At 37.0% G+C, this 15,495-nt stretch overlaps 1 protein-coding gene across 3 annotated transcripts in view; it reads right to left on the reverse strand.

Annotated features, from left to right (window-relative positions):
• Positions 1 to 15,495, reverse strand: part of cdc42bpab (CDC42 binding protein kinase alpha (DMPK-like) b) — a 91,215-nt gene that overhangs the window by 15,456 nt on the left and 60,264 nt on the right. For 2 of the 3 annotated variants that reach the window (XM_049481009.1, XM_049481003.1), the window contains exons 14-28: positions 15,144 to 15,254; positions 14,067 to 14,317; positions 13,115 to 13,220; positions 11,472 to 11,596; positions 10,850 to 10,955; positions 10,528 to 10,676; positions 9,610 to 9,701; positions 7,326 to 7,402; positions 6,153 to 6,191; positions 4,927 to 5,043; positions 3,393 to 3,470; positions 3,157 to 3,262; positions 2,765 to 2,901; positions 928 to 1,067; positions 751 to 832 (exon numbers count right to left, since the gene is read on the reverse strand). In XM_049481009.1, coding sequence (XP_049336966.1) covers positions 751 to 832; positions 928 to 1,067; positions 2,765 to 2,901; positions 3,157 to 3,262; positions 3,393 to 3,470; positions 4,927 to 5,043; positions 6,153 to 6,191; positions 7,326 to 7,402; positions 9,610 to 9,701; positions 10,528 to 10,676; positions 10,850 to 10,955; positions 11,472 to 11,596; positions 13,115 to 13,220; positions 14,067 to 14,317; positions 15,144 to 15,254 — 1,716 coding nt within the window. The remainder of the gene's footprint in view (positions 1 to 750; positions 833 to 927; positions 1,068 to 2,764; positions 2,902 to 3,156; positions 3,263 to 3,392; positions 3,471 to 4,926; positions 5,044 to 6,152; positions 6,192 to 7,325; positions 7,403 to 9,609; positions 9,702 to 10,527; positions 10,677 to 10,849; positions 10,956 to 11,471; positions 11,597 to 13,114; positions 13,221 to 14,066; positions 14,318 to 15,143; positions 15,255 to 15,495) is intronic. The other variant, XM_049481006.1, reaches the window with a different exon arrangement.

Genomic DNA, 15,495 nt, shown 5'->3' on the forward strand with positions numbered 1-15,495 from the left:
GTAGGGGTGGGCAATATTATATCGTATACAATATATCGTGACACAGAAATATCATGATATTAAAAATCCATATCGTGATAATAGGGCTGTTCTGTCTTAAAAGTAGTCTATTATTTACTGTGAAGCTTTAGGTGTATTTATTGTATAATTGTTTTAGTTTGCAGTTTATATGCATGCACTAAATATTCTGCAATATTATTTGCTGGATTATATTATTTTACGCTATATTATTTATTTTGCCACATTATGATTATTCTGTTATACTATTATAATACATTCCTGAAATGAATGAATTATTTTAGTTTTCCTATATCGCCAAGTATATCGTTATCGCAAAAATACCCTGAAATATCTTGATATTATTTTAGAGCCATATCACCCAGCCCTATTCCATAGTTACAATTTAAAAAATGAAGGAAGGATGAGATATAATTTACAAACGGAACTATAGTCTTTAACTATACACCCACAATTTGGTTCTTGAAACACATTTTAGTACAAATGTTGATTATTATATTGAACGACTAAAAGTATGGTCAAATCACATTTCATATACAATTGATATCTTTGGAATAAGAATAAAATAATAAAAAAAGAATAAAAATAGTTCTTTATGTCACCATACATGTTTTAATCATATCTTTTTATATGGAATATACTCATTTGTAGATATTTCACATTTGAGTGCAGTTATACTGATTAGATTATTACACAGAAACCAAAAAAACACACACAAACACACTTCCTTACTCTAAATATGCAGGGGACATCCTTCTTGTTCGCATGGATGACATCTGAGGCCAAGACTGAGCTTACTGAAAACTCCTCATCCCTAAGCAAACAAGTAATAAAAAATCAACACCATAAACCGAGAAATCGTTAAAAATTCATTGTAGGTCTTGTAGTTTGAGGAAAGATTTTTCTCACCTCATGTCGATGACCTGGCTGACCACCACACTGGGCTGTGTGGTTTTGCCCTCGCCCAGTTCATACAGAAAGAGTTTAAAGTCGCACACCACGGCCAGAGCCCTCTGCCAGCCTTTCTTCACACCTGTGGGCTTCGGCACCTGATAGAGACAAGATAACCAAGAGTTAAACAATGTATAACTGCAGCTACACAAAAAGACAGACATATGAATTGGAACCCCACACACTGACCTAGGCAAGACTTTTTTACTAGATTCTGGATTATTGCTGTGAGAATTTAATTGCATTCAGTGACTACGAGTAATAGTGAGGTAAGGATGTTGAATAATTATTTATGATTATCTAAGTGTCTATGAAAGTTAGATGTAAAATGTCTCAAGCTCAAGATCTTACAAAAATAAAAGATTCTAAGACCACCTCTTCACACTTTCACACTCTAAATCCCATTTATTACTATTACTTATTGCTGTGAATGCGCCAATATCCACTCACAACTGGTTTCTTAAGTTCTTAGTATAGCACCACTGGCGCCCTCTGCTGGACAAAAGCTGCCAAAAGCTTTATTCTGACCCTGACTATAAACTATACACGATCAGAACCAGTTCAGACAAACACAGACAGAGAACAACTCTGAGAACACAGAGAACACAGCAGCACAGCTTTGTTTTGGTGCAATATGGTATTTTCTGTTTTTATTTTGTAGCTCAGAGCAGTAGTGTTTAGGCAAACAGCTCACGGCTGGTTGTGACTAGAGGTGGGAATCTGTAGGCACCTTATGATTTGATTTGATTATGGTTCAGAGGAATGCAATGAGATTATAAAACGATTATTAATGTATACTGATGTATCTCTTTCTTCATTGCATGACTACTTTTAAAGTAAAGTATCTGTAATGATCCATATTGAATCATGCTATTTAAAAGGCTCTTTGGCACTATTTCTACTATTTCAATTAATCAAATGATTAATACAAAAAGGATTAAAATTAATGATTTTAGTTGTTTTAAAACCAGCTACAAGGAAAGCAGAAACCATATACCAGAGTAATGTATACATGAAGATGGTTTTAATTTAATGGATGATCTGTAGTTTGATTTGCGAATAAAATATTATGCAAAAAATATAATAGAGTTTTTTTTTACTGTATTACAATATATCAGGGTAGTTTTTTATGCTTTTTAAATGAAAAGGAGCTTTACATAAGAAAATAAACTAAATAAATAAATAAGGGAGAGCATGATCGGCTGCAAACACACTCTCACACACAAGCTTGGGACAAAATAAGGGAAATGGGAACATAGAATTGTAAGAGTGGTCAAAATGCATACCCGTTACTTAAAATGTGTTCACTTTGACAGTAAACTATTGGGTTCACAACTAGGGGAGGGGGAAATTTTTTATTCTTAGATGCGTCTTGATTCTGAATCGGTTCACGAAAGTCAAAACCCGATTCAGAATCATCCACGTCTGAATCAAGATGCATCAAAGAATAAATAATTTCCCTCACCCTTAGTTGTGACCCATTAGTTAATTTTTGTCCTTTACAGATTATTTATAAGATAATAAAGGAAGTTTCAAGGTACTATTTAGATTAAGCCACAGATGTTGTGGATCAAAGTTACAGCGACATTCAACCATGCTGATATCGTAATATTTGTGGTCCTTGTGAATCCAGAGGTATAAATTGGGTGTATTTTACAAGTAAGTAAACCTTACATTGTTTTTTATCTGTATCTGATTTTATATCCGTTCAGAGTGTGTTATCTGTTCAGTTCTAAATAATCTGTTAGTATTATCTTATCTATGCCTAGACTACAGTACTGTGTGCATAGCTCACCCGGACGTGACCCTCGTACGCAGTGCCGATGCCCCTCTGTGGGTCGATGCCTAAAGGACCCTTGGTTTGGTCAGGAGGAACTGGGCACACAGCGGGGGCTTTGTCCGCACACGTCACATGACAGGAGAAATTACACACTGTGGGGGGGAAAGATGGACATATTTAGAGACTTATAGGCATAACCAGGCAATAATAAAGACATCTTTCATCAAGTCATAAACAGATTTGCTATTAGGAGATAATACTCTAATTCAGATTTAAATATTAGCTTTAAATTTAACTAACCAGGACTGATTTGTATTAAAATATGCAAGCTGTGGTGGTGTATTTCAGAAAGCTGCATTACAACATCTCTTCAACATCCACCACTGACTGTTTTCCTTCTCACTCACCTTCACATGTGCAGCCCTGACGGATGAGGCCCACCATCAGTGAGGTGCACTGGTTACACTTAGTGGGAACGCTGAAGGACTTCACTACAAACTGATGGGCCTTGGGCTGCAAAAGTAAACACAATGTTCATTATTGTCTATTTATAATTTAGCCTCATCAAAAACACATTTTTTACATTCAAACTTTTTATGTTAACCCATGTATCATTTCACACAACATAGTTAAATGTTCTTACTTTAGGAGAGGAGTGGCCTAGGCTGCTGTAGGATCGGCCCGTTGGGGTTTGAAGACGTGAGGAAGGGTGGTCCACCAGCTGAGGAAAAGAGGACAAACATACAAGTATAAACAGTGAAGCTCCAAATGAGACACATTCACACAAACAATCTAAGATATTTATCCCTCTGATGAAATTAGTGTTTCTTAATGCTGAATACAGTCCTTTAACAATCTGATCTTTGTTTGTTTTTAAATAACACAGTCACATCACTTAAGTACGACATACCAAAATTAATATCTAATGTTGTGTTTGATATCTTATAATACAATATGCCAGCCTTTCGTGATTACTTGAATATCAGTATATAACTTGATGATTCAGGAAAGCCATGTTATTTTTGTCGCCTATTGTAGTACACACAGTGAACAGATTTCATTTTCTGCTAATTATTTATGTGAAATAACTACTATTTACTGTGTTATAGTGTCATGAGCATACTTTTATTACAGTATTTTGTATTACAGATGTTTTTAACCAGCCATAATTCAACAGCCAAACCCAGCCAGGAGTGTATTTACCATACCATACCTTGTCTTTTAACAGACAAGGAGCCAAGTATCAACCATACACTCACAATTTACATCATTATGTCTAGAGGAAAGGAACTCAAAACACTAGAAATCAAGATTTTATATTTAACTGATGCTCCATAGTGTCCTTAATTGGGCTGGGTATAAAAATTTGATCTCCTGAGATATTATAATCCATTATAAAAGCTGTAGTCTGCTTAATCTAAACCACACTACATTATTATTGCCCCTCTCAAAAATAAAAGAAATAGCAGCATTAAAAAAAAAAGAATCATTACTATAATTAATTTTAAGTGATTTCACTAATATAATTTACTTTAATTTCGTTAATGTAAGGCTGATATTTTTTAAAAAGAACTCTTAAAACTTAAATGCATGTAAATCACTGTTTGTTCCAACAAGATCCAGAAAGATAGTATAGGAATGAGATTACTAATGTTGTTACTCATGACTGTTAAATAAATATATTGGTTTTTTTTTTGTATTTTATGGTTACAATTTAGAAAAAGGTATCGGAAAAATTTTTGTTTGGTTATCGTATTGATTACAGTATTGAAAATTTTAAATCGATCCCCAGCCCTAGTCCATAAGGAGCTTAACATCTGCTTTCTGGTTCACTAAGAAGAATGTTTTATGTTACTATCTCTTACTCGTCTGAAGAGGCCGATTAAGTTGGAGAATGTTAATATTTCGGGAAACATGTTTGTAGGATGCTTGCAGCTGTGGAACAGCATTCTAGTGTACTATAAAAGTCAAAAGGAAAAGCTTAAATAAAAATGTGTAGTCAGGAGCATGTGCAATATTACAATATTAACATTGGTTGAATGTCGCTGTAACTTTCTACCAGTTCTACTGTGAGCCTTGATGTTAGCATTCCTTTTACAATACCTACAGTATAAGCGTTAAAAGTAGGAGCGGTCTTTAACACAAGACACGTGTTACAGTCAGATCTAATAGGTTACCTCAATGGGCTCCAAGTCACTGGCGGTAGAGGGTGAGCGTGAGCGGGATATGCGGCGAGATTTAGAGTCCTCGTCTCGTGACGGAGTGTTGGAGGGAGTGAAATCAGCTGAGTCGAGCTGGAGAAAGAGAGCAACAAAAAAAACGATCTAATCCACAAAATGAAGGTAAGCAGATTTCACACCATGCATTAATAAATGACCAAAACATAACCCAGCACTAAAACCCAGACAAGACAGGGTGCATTCAGTCCATGGAGGTTCATCTGGAATCAGTGATTGTTTATTGAAATCCCACCAAACAGCAGAACAAAGCAGAGAGCAGAGCGACCAGGCTTCAGTCCAAGACACAGAGAAAAAAACAAAACAAAAAAAACAATGCACACCCACCCGACATGCAGAACACCAAGGAAAAAAGGAACCCGGCCAACCATGAACCCATTAACCACGTACAGTAATAAAGGAAACAAAAACGAGTGCAAATACACAATGATACTTAATCTGAAAAGGCATCAGAATTGTAGTGACAGACAAGTAATGATCACAAACCGTCAGAAATTATTTTATGACAAGTTTCCCATGCGGTGGAGAATACAGCACAGACACAACAACCACCCATGCAGGGTTCAGAATGCATTAACACAACTGTAAAGAAAACCAAAAAACACGGCACCACTGTTCTAGATTCTTTCCAACTGCTAAAGTGTTAGTCTGGTGCTAAAATCTTATTCACAAAAGTTTCCCCTTTAATCGAATGCATTTGATTACGCAAAGCATGTGTTAGCATCCTTTTAAACTGGAGCTAATTAGGCTAATGTTGCTAACAAGGAATGGTACCCAACTCGTACCCAAAAATAAAAACTTGTGTGATGTGTTTAACAGTAAAATATGAACTTATTTTTAGCTAGAACAGTAAAAGCTACAGCTTAGGTATTTTGGCTTTGCTTTCTCTGTCACAGCCTAGGAAATGAGTGAAGGCAGAGGTTTTTTAACCCTCAGGTTAAAAAACACTGCCTTAAGGCGTTTATGTTTTGTGTAGGAAATTGTTTAAACTAATACATTAGTATATATTAATATATAAGTGATGAGTTCTTCTATATTTGTGATGACCAAACCTCTATTTCTTAAATGTGACAACATGTGTAATAAGGGGAGAATTGTGTAAATTAGATTTTTTTTTTTCACCAAACCATTACATTAACCCACGCAGAAACCAAACTGGACCTTACACGTCTGCCTTTGCTTCCCGGACCACAAGAAGGGGAGCGCTTTGATAAGAGAGAATACAAAAAAAAAATATCACATTATTATTAAGTACAGTGACAAACGCAGGAAACAGTCTAAGCTGTGATTGAGGGCTTAATGCTTTGTGGAACAGCTAAAAGGGAGTAAAGTAGGGGAAGAGAAGCATGTTGGAACATGTGTTATCACGTTGCTGGATCTCTGGATGTTCTCCAGGCCTACAGCACAAAGGTATCAGGACATATGAGAAAGTGTAGCAGGGGTTACTAACAGAAAGAGGGGTGGAGATCACAAAGGCAATGAATAGGCATTCTACTCAGGACACGCTTAGTTACTTCACACCTTCAACAGCTGGATGAGGGATCAACAGGACAGAAAGGAGCAAAAGCCAAAGCAAAAGTTCAGTCCTTAAGGGCAAATATGTACACAGGTATGAACCTACATGCCCTCTACATCTCTAAACAAACACAAACACACTGTTCTCCACCTACTGTGATGGGCTGCTGGAATCAGATTGTTCAGGGCAGCTCGAGCATAATCCACTGAGGCTCAGAGACTGACTTTTGGCAAAGCTGAATGTAAGGAGGGGTCATACATCCTGGCTTTGCTAATGGACATGAATTACGTTAGGAGTCAGAATTGTATGTGTGTGTGTTCTGCAGGGTTAAAATCTAAGTTTTAATGGTGCTCTGAGCCATGTGGTTATCATGGCATAACTTGTGCAAACAGGGGTTCTGCTGCAGCATAGCTTAAAAAACAATTTAAGCACCTTCATTTCCAAGAGTGCACTAATGAACAAATCTGACTGACTACAGAAGACCACAGATACACTTAGGCTCTTGGAGAGAACACCTAAGTAAACTTACATCTTCCCAAAACTCAACTAAAGAGGAAGAAGAAGACGAGAAGGAGTCCTGATGGACAAAAAAAAAACATAAAAGAAAAGACAATACAGATTAAATGACAAAATAATAATAAAAAAAAACACAAGAGACTATCATGTGAAAAGAGGGAGATCTCAGTTAATGTTCCTCACAAATTAACTGAGCAAAGAACAGATTAAAGTCAGGAAGCTTGAACATAATGTCTACAGCTGTAGATTGACAAGATAATGGCATCCTGGAGGGAAAAGAAAAAGATAACACTGATATGTAACTCACATCAAACTGGTCCAGTGCAGAGGTGGGAGCATTGAGGAAGGCAAAGATAGAGTTCTGGGAGTCCTGGTGCTTCACACCTGAAAACAAATCATTTCAAAATGAGTCGGACAGCAGATGGGATGAATGTGTTGAAAATGCATTTAATCAAATATTGTCAAATATATAGGTTGAGGTTTTGGTGTGTTGTTTCAATGTCAGTGAGTGAGTGTTGCAAACCCAGCTTTTGCATAAACAATAAAGAGAATAAAGAATAAAATAACACTGCTGTTCTCTTAAATGAGCTGCTGGCATATTTTCACAGTGTAAAGGCCCAGTCAGCCACTCTTAGGATCCCAACATGCCAAAGTCAAAGCACACCTGAATCTTAAAGGGAACGACTACTGGCACACTGATTGGTTTATTTCACGTTAGGCTCAAAACACATCCATGAATAATTAAGAGAATTAGTACATGCCTTTTGCACATTCCGAGCTGCGCAAGGTGTATTTTTCTTGTGCCCTCATGATACCAAAGACACAGGACACACCCCTAAATCACCCTGCGCAAAGCGCAACTGACTGGTGCGCTATAGATTGCTAAAATAGGGCCCTTTATCTGTGTTCGTTCAACTTCATCTTGTTTACACTTCCTATTGTAATGTGCAATAATACCACCTCCACTCCATATAAAATGCAATATTCTATACAATACGTAATTATTTTTCTAGTTTTTTATATATTTTATGTCTGTCATTGCTGTTTAACATGTCTACTTGTTGCTTGATAATCAAATGTGTAATTACATTTTTGTTATATTTGTACATTGGAGCCTGTAGAAGGCAATCTTGTTCAGCTGCTCCTTGCTGTCTACTGGTAGTCTGAATTATAATTAAGTTAATTTTGACCTTTTTCCCCAGAATATCTCTATATATTCTCAAAATTATGAGAATGTTTATAAAGCTGTGTCTGAAACTAGAAGCAGCTAACTGACTAATGCTTGGCTTATCATGCTATCTTCAGAAGGCAGTGTAGTCATAAAGGTGTCTGTAACTGAAGCACAAAGGCAACCATTCATATTTACTTTGCCAAGGTATGAACAGCTCACTGCTAGATATGAGTGTTTTGCTGTGTTGCCATTAACCGCACCGTAAAGTAAAAGGCTTGATTACGGAACTTCGATTCAGACATGACTGGGTGCCCTTCTGCCTTAGAATCCTGCCTAAGTACGTCTCTTTTCTTAAATGTTATACACAGAGTTAAAATAGGAACGTTGTTACTTATCACCAAACACTGAATTTGTATCAGCAAGAAAATACTCTAAAAAAGTCAAATAGCTTTGTCCAGTGCAGTTAGATTAGAGGTGATCTTATTTGCCTACAGTTTGAGTAGCCAGTGGAACAACACTAGCTAATTGAACTGGAGAGTAGTAAGTAAATACAAGATACACCTCAAGGTACAAGATAACATTATAGCTTGATTGTAAAATATGGATTCTTCTAATTCATAAAGTGCCATCCACAAAGCAATGGATTGTATATTGTTTTTTTATGTTTTTATTTTAAAAAAAATCTTTCTAAAAAAAAATTTTCTATTCTTTATCTACACTGCCTGGCCGAAAAAGTCTCCACCTGGATTTAAGTAAGTAAATGATGTGGGTTTGATGCTGCAATTGGTCAGGTCTGGGTTCAGCAACAGTATGTGCTGAAAGAATGAGGTCAGCTGACTACCTGAATATACTGAATATAGACCAGGTTATTCCATCAATGGATTTTATCTTCCCTGATGATACGAGCATATTTCAAGATGACAGTGTCAGGATTCATGGTGCTGGAATTGTGAAATAGTGATTCAGGGAGCATGAGATCATCATTTTCACACATGGATTGTTCACCACAGAGTCCAGATCTTAACCTTATTGAGAATCTTTAGGATGTGCTGGAGAAGACTTTGTGCAGTGTTCAGACTCTACCAACATCAATGCTGCGAGATCTTGGTGAAAATTAATAAATAAATCTTGTGACATTGCAGAAGCTTATTGAAACACTGCCACAGTGAATGTGTGTTAAAGGCGGCCCAAACAAATATTAGAGTGTGTGATCCTTTTTTTGGTGGCGACTTTGGCTTTATCATACAATCATTAAAGATGTTATGAACTCTCCTCACTAAAGCACTACAGGAAATTGTGCATAACATTTCTAATTACGCTGGAAATATGAAACGAAGAAAAGAAGAGAAAAGGAAAGGAAAAAACAACTTGAACCCCCCTCCCAACTCTTCACACACATATTTAAATGAATGGCACTGACCCCTCCTGTGACGGAGCTCCTCAGTCTCTTTCCTCAGTTTTTCAATTTCAGCCAGCAAGTCCTGATTTTTGCTCTCAGACTCCTGTAATTTGCTGAAAAACACAAAGAATAAACAAAGATGTTATGAAGACTCCCTAGATGGCTCTAAATCAGGCGTCTGCTTCGGTTAAATGCGTTCTTTGCTGTGATATCCTTTTTTCAACCCTTCAGATATTTAGTGAGTCTCTATTTAACTGCTGATTCAGGGCTGCTACAGCAGGGAAACAGCAAACTGCATTCACAGCAAAAACTGCCAAGGCCTTCCAGTACTGCTCTGATTTCTGCTCTCAGTAAAGTCAAAACGTACAGAATAAAGCACAGGAAAAAGTCTTAGAGAAATCACAATCCTGGCCTCTAAGGAAATGCTGATAAATGTGCTTTGTACATTTTTGGGACAAGAGAAAGTATTGTGCTGGGAAACGAATAGTCCTGACTTAAAACACAAATTTGAAAAACATAAGGGAAAACTGAACTCTCTTCTTATACTAATAAATAATTAATAAATGGTGGAGTATTTGGGAAATATAGTTTCAAAATGCATTGTTCACTCCCCAGTCCATACAATCCAGTACATATTTGGGAATTAAGCTGTGAAAACAGCTTGTTTTAAATTCAGATTAGGACACTTTAAAAATGTTCACACTTTCACATGCAACTGTCTTGGCCAGGACCTTTAGTTAATGTGACTATAACCTTCTGACTGTCATAATGTGTCTAGTACAGTAGATCAGTGATGCAATGAAATGAATAATTCAGGCAGTAACCAATGAAAGAAATGCAAAATGTTTGATATATTTTTTTATTGACCTATTTTATGACCTTGCAAGACTCTACATGGCCCTATGTCCTATAGTGCGTGTGTGAGAGTTGTAATCGTACCACTCTGTGGACAGGTTGGAAGCTTTGACTTTGTTTAGCTCGTCCTGGATGGCCTGTTTGGCTTTGATCTCAGCGTCCAGCGCAGACTGCAGCTCCAGACGTGCGGACATGTCCAGCTTAGCGAATCTACGCATCTTCCACGGCATGTCCTGGAAATAGGAGGAAGAAAAAAGATTTCCTTTGTAGCCCTCACTGTTTTTTGAAGTCTCTTAGACTGAATTTATTTATTTATCAATATATGCATTTATTGTGCATTTAAAAATGGGCATTCTCGAAGGTAAAAAAAAAAAACTACTGCCAGCAACTAAGACCAAACACTCACTGTCCCTCTGGCTCCCAGGCTGGTGTTCCTCAGTCCCTCAAGTTCCTCAGTCATCTTGGTGGCTAAGGCTTGAAGGTATCCTCTAGCGTCCTTCTCATCACTTACCCTAAAGAAAAAAAAAAATCAATTAAACTAAAAAACTCTTTGATCATACTAGCATAAAGCATTAGCTAAAACTGTTTAGAAGTTTCTGTGTAGTCTAACAGAGATCTATTCATACAGATCATACACGCCAAGTCAAAAATGTCTACAATGATATGGAAACACTCAAATATTTACAGGAAAGTCTTCTGAATGACGACTGTCTAGCAACCTGGAGCAGAGGTCACCAGACTGAGAACGCATTCAATTGTAAATCCAGTAAATCCAATTTTAATCACAACCTAAATGAGTCTGAACCTGATTTACAAAAAAATTATGTGTATTTCATGTTGTTTCTGTCTGTCCCAACCATCAAAAATCAACCTGAACACAATCTAGACATTCCAAACATTGGATCTTGGCTGACAGTCAGTGTGTGGAGATGGTAAGCATGCCCAAAAACATCAGCATTTGTTAAAGGAGATTGGTGGGTGACGATGTTTGCAATACAAGGCAGCAGAAGACAGGGGGCTCCACTCACCACTGAATGATCTCTGTGATCTGGGCCTCCCAGTGGGCCACACTCTCCTTCTTATCAGCCAGCTCCTTCATCTCCTCCTCCAGCTGCTTGTGGCTACTGCTCAGCTTCTCAAACAGGGAGGTGATCTAAAAGAAAGAGAAGAAAGTGTTAGAAACAGAAATGTTGGAGGGGAGCAGACAGAATGATGAACAGAGTACAGTAAGAAGAGGAAAGGAGTGAGAGATGAAGTAGGGGTACAGCACAGAGCAAGACATAAGGATGAAGCTCAGATCGTGTGGAAGATTATGATAGTTTTGTTCATGTTTGTGCTTTTTTAACAATCACAAATAACGAGCTTTGCATATCATTTTCTTAAGTGATTAAGACTTCCATAGTACGGTATGTGGGTCACATTTCAAATAAAAACATATTTACATGTATTTACATTTTATATTAAATAAGTGTCTACCCTTACAACCAAAGTATCTAACCTCTAATGTTAATCAGTTTTGATTCAGTCATTGTGTGTTTTTTATCTGAGTTTATCATTTTCATTAGACAAGTGTATCCTTTGCTGATGCATTTTTGTATCTCAGTCAAGTGTGTTGCTGTCTGTCCCCTTATAAACGTCATCAAACACAGAAACTAAACATTTGTCCCTCCAAAAAAAAAAAAAAAAAAACATTATTACTATTACAGCAAAACACCTTTAATTTTTTGCTCGATATTCACAAAGCACTCCCAGTAAGGCTAATAAACATGGAATGCATGGCAGAAAGAGAGGATGACTAGGGTAGATTTAATCAATGAAATTCTAAAGCATAAGCACGCTAATAACGCAGACTATTAAAAAAGACCGTTCAATAAGAGGGAATACAACATGCCATTGTGAACCCAAACAGACAAAAGACAGAGCAACAATTCATCCTTATCTTGTATAATAAATCAACTTAAAATTACATCTCTTCATTCGCTCTAAATCTCATTCATCTTTTTTCTCCTGTAAGCATAACCAAATACTGTAACAGCTTAACCCAGAGAAAAACACATGTAATAAATCGCATTGTTTAAAAAAATGTTCCATGAAAAATCAACACTGCTTTCATATACTGAATAAAGTTTAATCCATGTCTAGAAACTGGTGTAAAGGAATCTGACGGCCTAAACCAGGGGTGTCATACGTGTCTACACTGGCCCAGTGTGGCTGCAGGTTTTCATTCTTGGTTTTCATGTTGATTGTCAAGCAAAGAATTATTAAAACAAGATCATGCCCAGTCCACAGGCTAACAGATCTGACTATATGGTTTCTGAATTATAGGACATATCAGCCTTTTAAATGTTTCTCAATTTGTTTTTAAGAAGTCAGTTCTAATGCACTCCACTGTCATCACCTATTTGCAATTTAACTTTTCTGCATTTTTCCTGTGTTAATAAACACAATCTTATCTACCTCCTCTGTGACATAAAAACATGTTTGCTATATTGTTTCTGCCCAGTAATTCTTTAATTTCTGCAAGTTTTATTTAGCTTTTTGTACACAATTGTTAAGACTAAAACAAAGATGGATGTACAACTCCCTACATCATGTAATTTGCATAATGTATCACTCTCACATTCTCATTTGGTTCTTGTGTGCATACAAGTTAAACATTAATTTTTCTCACCTTCTCCAGCTCACTGTTGAGCTTCTTGTTGTCGTCCATCAGATGCACTCTTTCCCGTTCATACTTCTGCTTGCACTCAGCCTCAAGCTCTTCACGTTCACTTTGGCTAAAATTGCGCACACACAAAAAACTCTCCATTTTTACCTCCATTACCATTAAACCTGCTCAATCTTCTCACAACAGAGACATACATTACCCTAAAGATCTAGGGTTGGTACTTATAACAGGCTGCACTTGAAAGTTAACACTAAAGTAAAAATATCAGATAAAATACATGGAAAAATTGTCTAATTGACTGTCTCAATTAGACCCGCTCTTGTGTTTTCTTCTGTATACTGTTTCATACTACTAACTAGGGGTGTAACACTACGTGTATTTTTTGTGAACTGTCACAGTACGTGGGTTACTGTTTAGTTTGTGTAAACGCACACAGAATACATGGTACAGCCAATAGGAGATTCTCTCTCGCCTTCTCTCTCTCTCACAATAAAGTAGAGATCTGTCATGATGACAGTAGGAGAGAGCCCTGGTTTCAAGCATTTAATAAAAGAGCTCGAGCCCCTTTACAACATTTCATCCCAAAAAATAAAACATGGTTATAATGAAGTTTTATTGTTATTATGAAGTTAATAAAGGTGAGGCTATACAGAATGCCCAGCCTCTTTATTTTTTCCACCAACCGCACTGAAAACGTACCGAACCGTAGGGCTTAGAGCGAGGTGTGAACCGAACCGTACATTTTCTGTACTGTTACAACACCCCTAGTACTAACTAGAACACAGAACCAAGGTCTGAGTCAAACTATCTGAGACTAAAATGAGATTTTTCACTGATTGATCACTTTAACAGCTACTAATAGGCACTAAATGACTAGAATCCAGAAATAGTTCACCACTAAGCACAATATGAGGCTGACAAGCATGGAGTTGGTCAATGCCCGTGCAAATCCTACCTTTCTCTGCGCGTCTTCTCTAGTTTGTCTTTGAGCATGAGGATTTCTTTCTGTAGAGTAAGGTGCTGAGCCTCTGCTTCACGGAGCTCCTTCCTGAGGCTCTTTAACTCCGTGCTGTGAAGTGTCTCTCGCCGGCACAGCTCCTCCTCATGCTGTACTCCCTTCTTCTCCAGCTCTGCCCGCAGACGCCCAACTTCCTGCTGCTGGTCCGAACCCACAGCAGCATGAGAGGGACCGGTCTGCTTTAACTCCTGAAACAATTAGATTATAAAGACTGGTCAACACATGCGTATCGAAACTGGTCTTAAATTTCAGAATTTAAAGAGTAAGGCTAGATATTGGCAGTATTTGGTGAAAATGAATGATTTATCGCTGACCTTAGATGCAGTCAATCAGCCACAACATGTTTTATATTAGTTTACAAAGGAAGATGCTACATTAATGCTGCTAACAAACAATGGACTGTCACCATCGGTCATAGAAAGGCCTTTAAACACTGCAAAAATAAATAAATAAATACATAAATAAATAGAAAAATCCTAAAAAACAATAATCTGCTTTAATAATCAGATTGCACATTTCTTGAATGCTCATTGCTGATGTACACAAAAGTATGGCATGTTTTATATCACACTGCTTTAATATAAAATTTAAATGCTCTCAAAAGGCAAGTCCAAATTGGAACAGGTGTTATTGGCGTTGTGGGCACTCCTAATGAACAGAACCTAATGAGCCAGTATTCAACCGTACACTCAAGAAACAGATTTCTGGTGTCAATAATAATTTTTACTCCCTTTGCAAGAAATTTATTACACTGCATTTAAATCAGAACTACAAAGGACGCTACAGGGACTGCAGACACTGTAGCAGCAGCAACCAATATATTTTTTTAATTATGGCTAAACCAGCTGATGCTGATATCTGGTGTGAACAACTAACCCAAGTCCAACCAGATTCACTTTATTTGGCACATTAATGCATCACAAAGCATAACAGCAATGCAGCCCTAACTGCAAAACAATAATAAACGTATATGTTCTTCACAGAAATTGTACAGATAAAAGGGAAGCTTTGTACCTTCATGCCCTCCAGATCTTCCTCCAGCTGTCTGCTGTACTGCTCATTCCTCTCTCGCAGCTTCCGCTCTTTCTGAGCCTCGGCCGCCTGCTCCTCAGCTTGTGCTTCCAGCTGTTAATAAAGTCAACTTGAAATTATTCTGTGAAAAATATCCTGAGCTACAGAGATTTAATCTTTTTTTTTTTTATTTAGGGACTTTTAACAGATATACAGCTCTGGAAAAATAATTAAGAGACCAGTTCAGTTTTTGAATCAGTTTCTCTGATTTTGCTTTTTATAGGTATATGGTTGAGTAAAATGAACATTGTTGTTTTATTCTATAAACTATGGACAACATTTACAGATTTATTTT

The sequence above is a fragment of the Astyanax mexicanus genome, chromosome 1 (assembly GCF_023375975.1).
Source record: "Astyanax mexicanus isolate ESR-SI-001 chromosome 1, AstMex3_surface, whole genome shotgun sequence".
NCBI lineage: Eukaryota > Metazoa > Chordata > Actinopteri > Characiformes > Acestrorhamphidae > Astyanax > Astyanax mexicanus.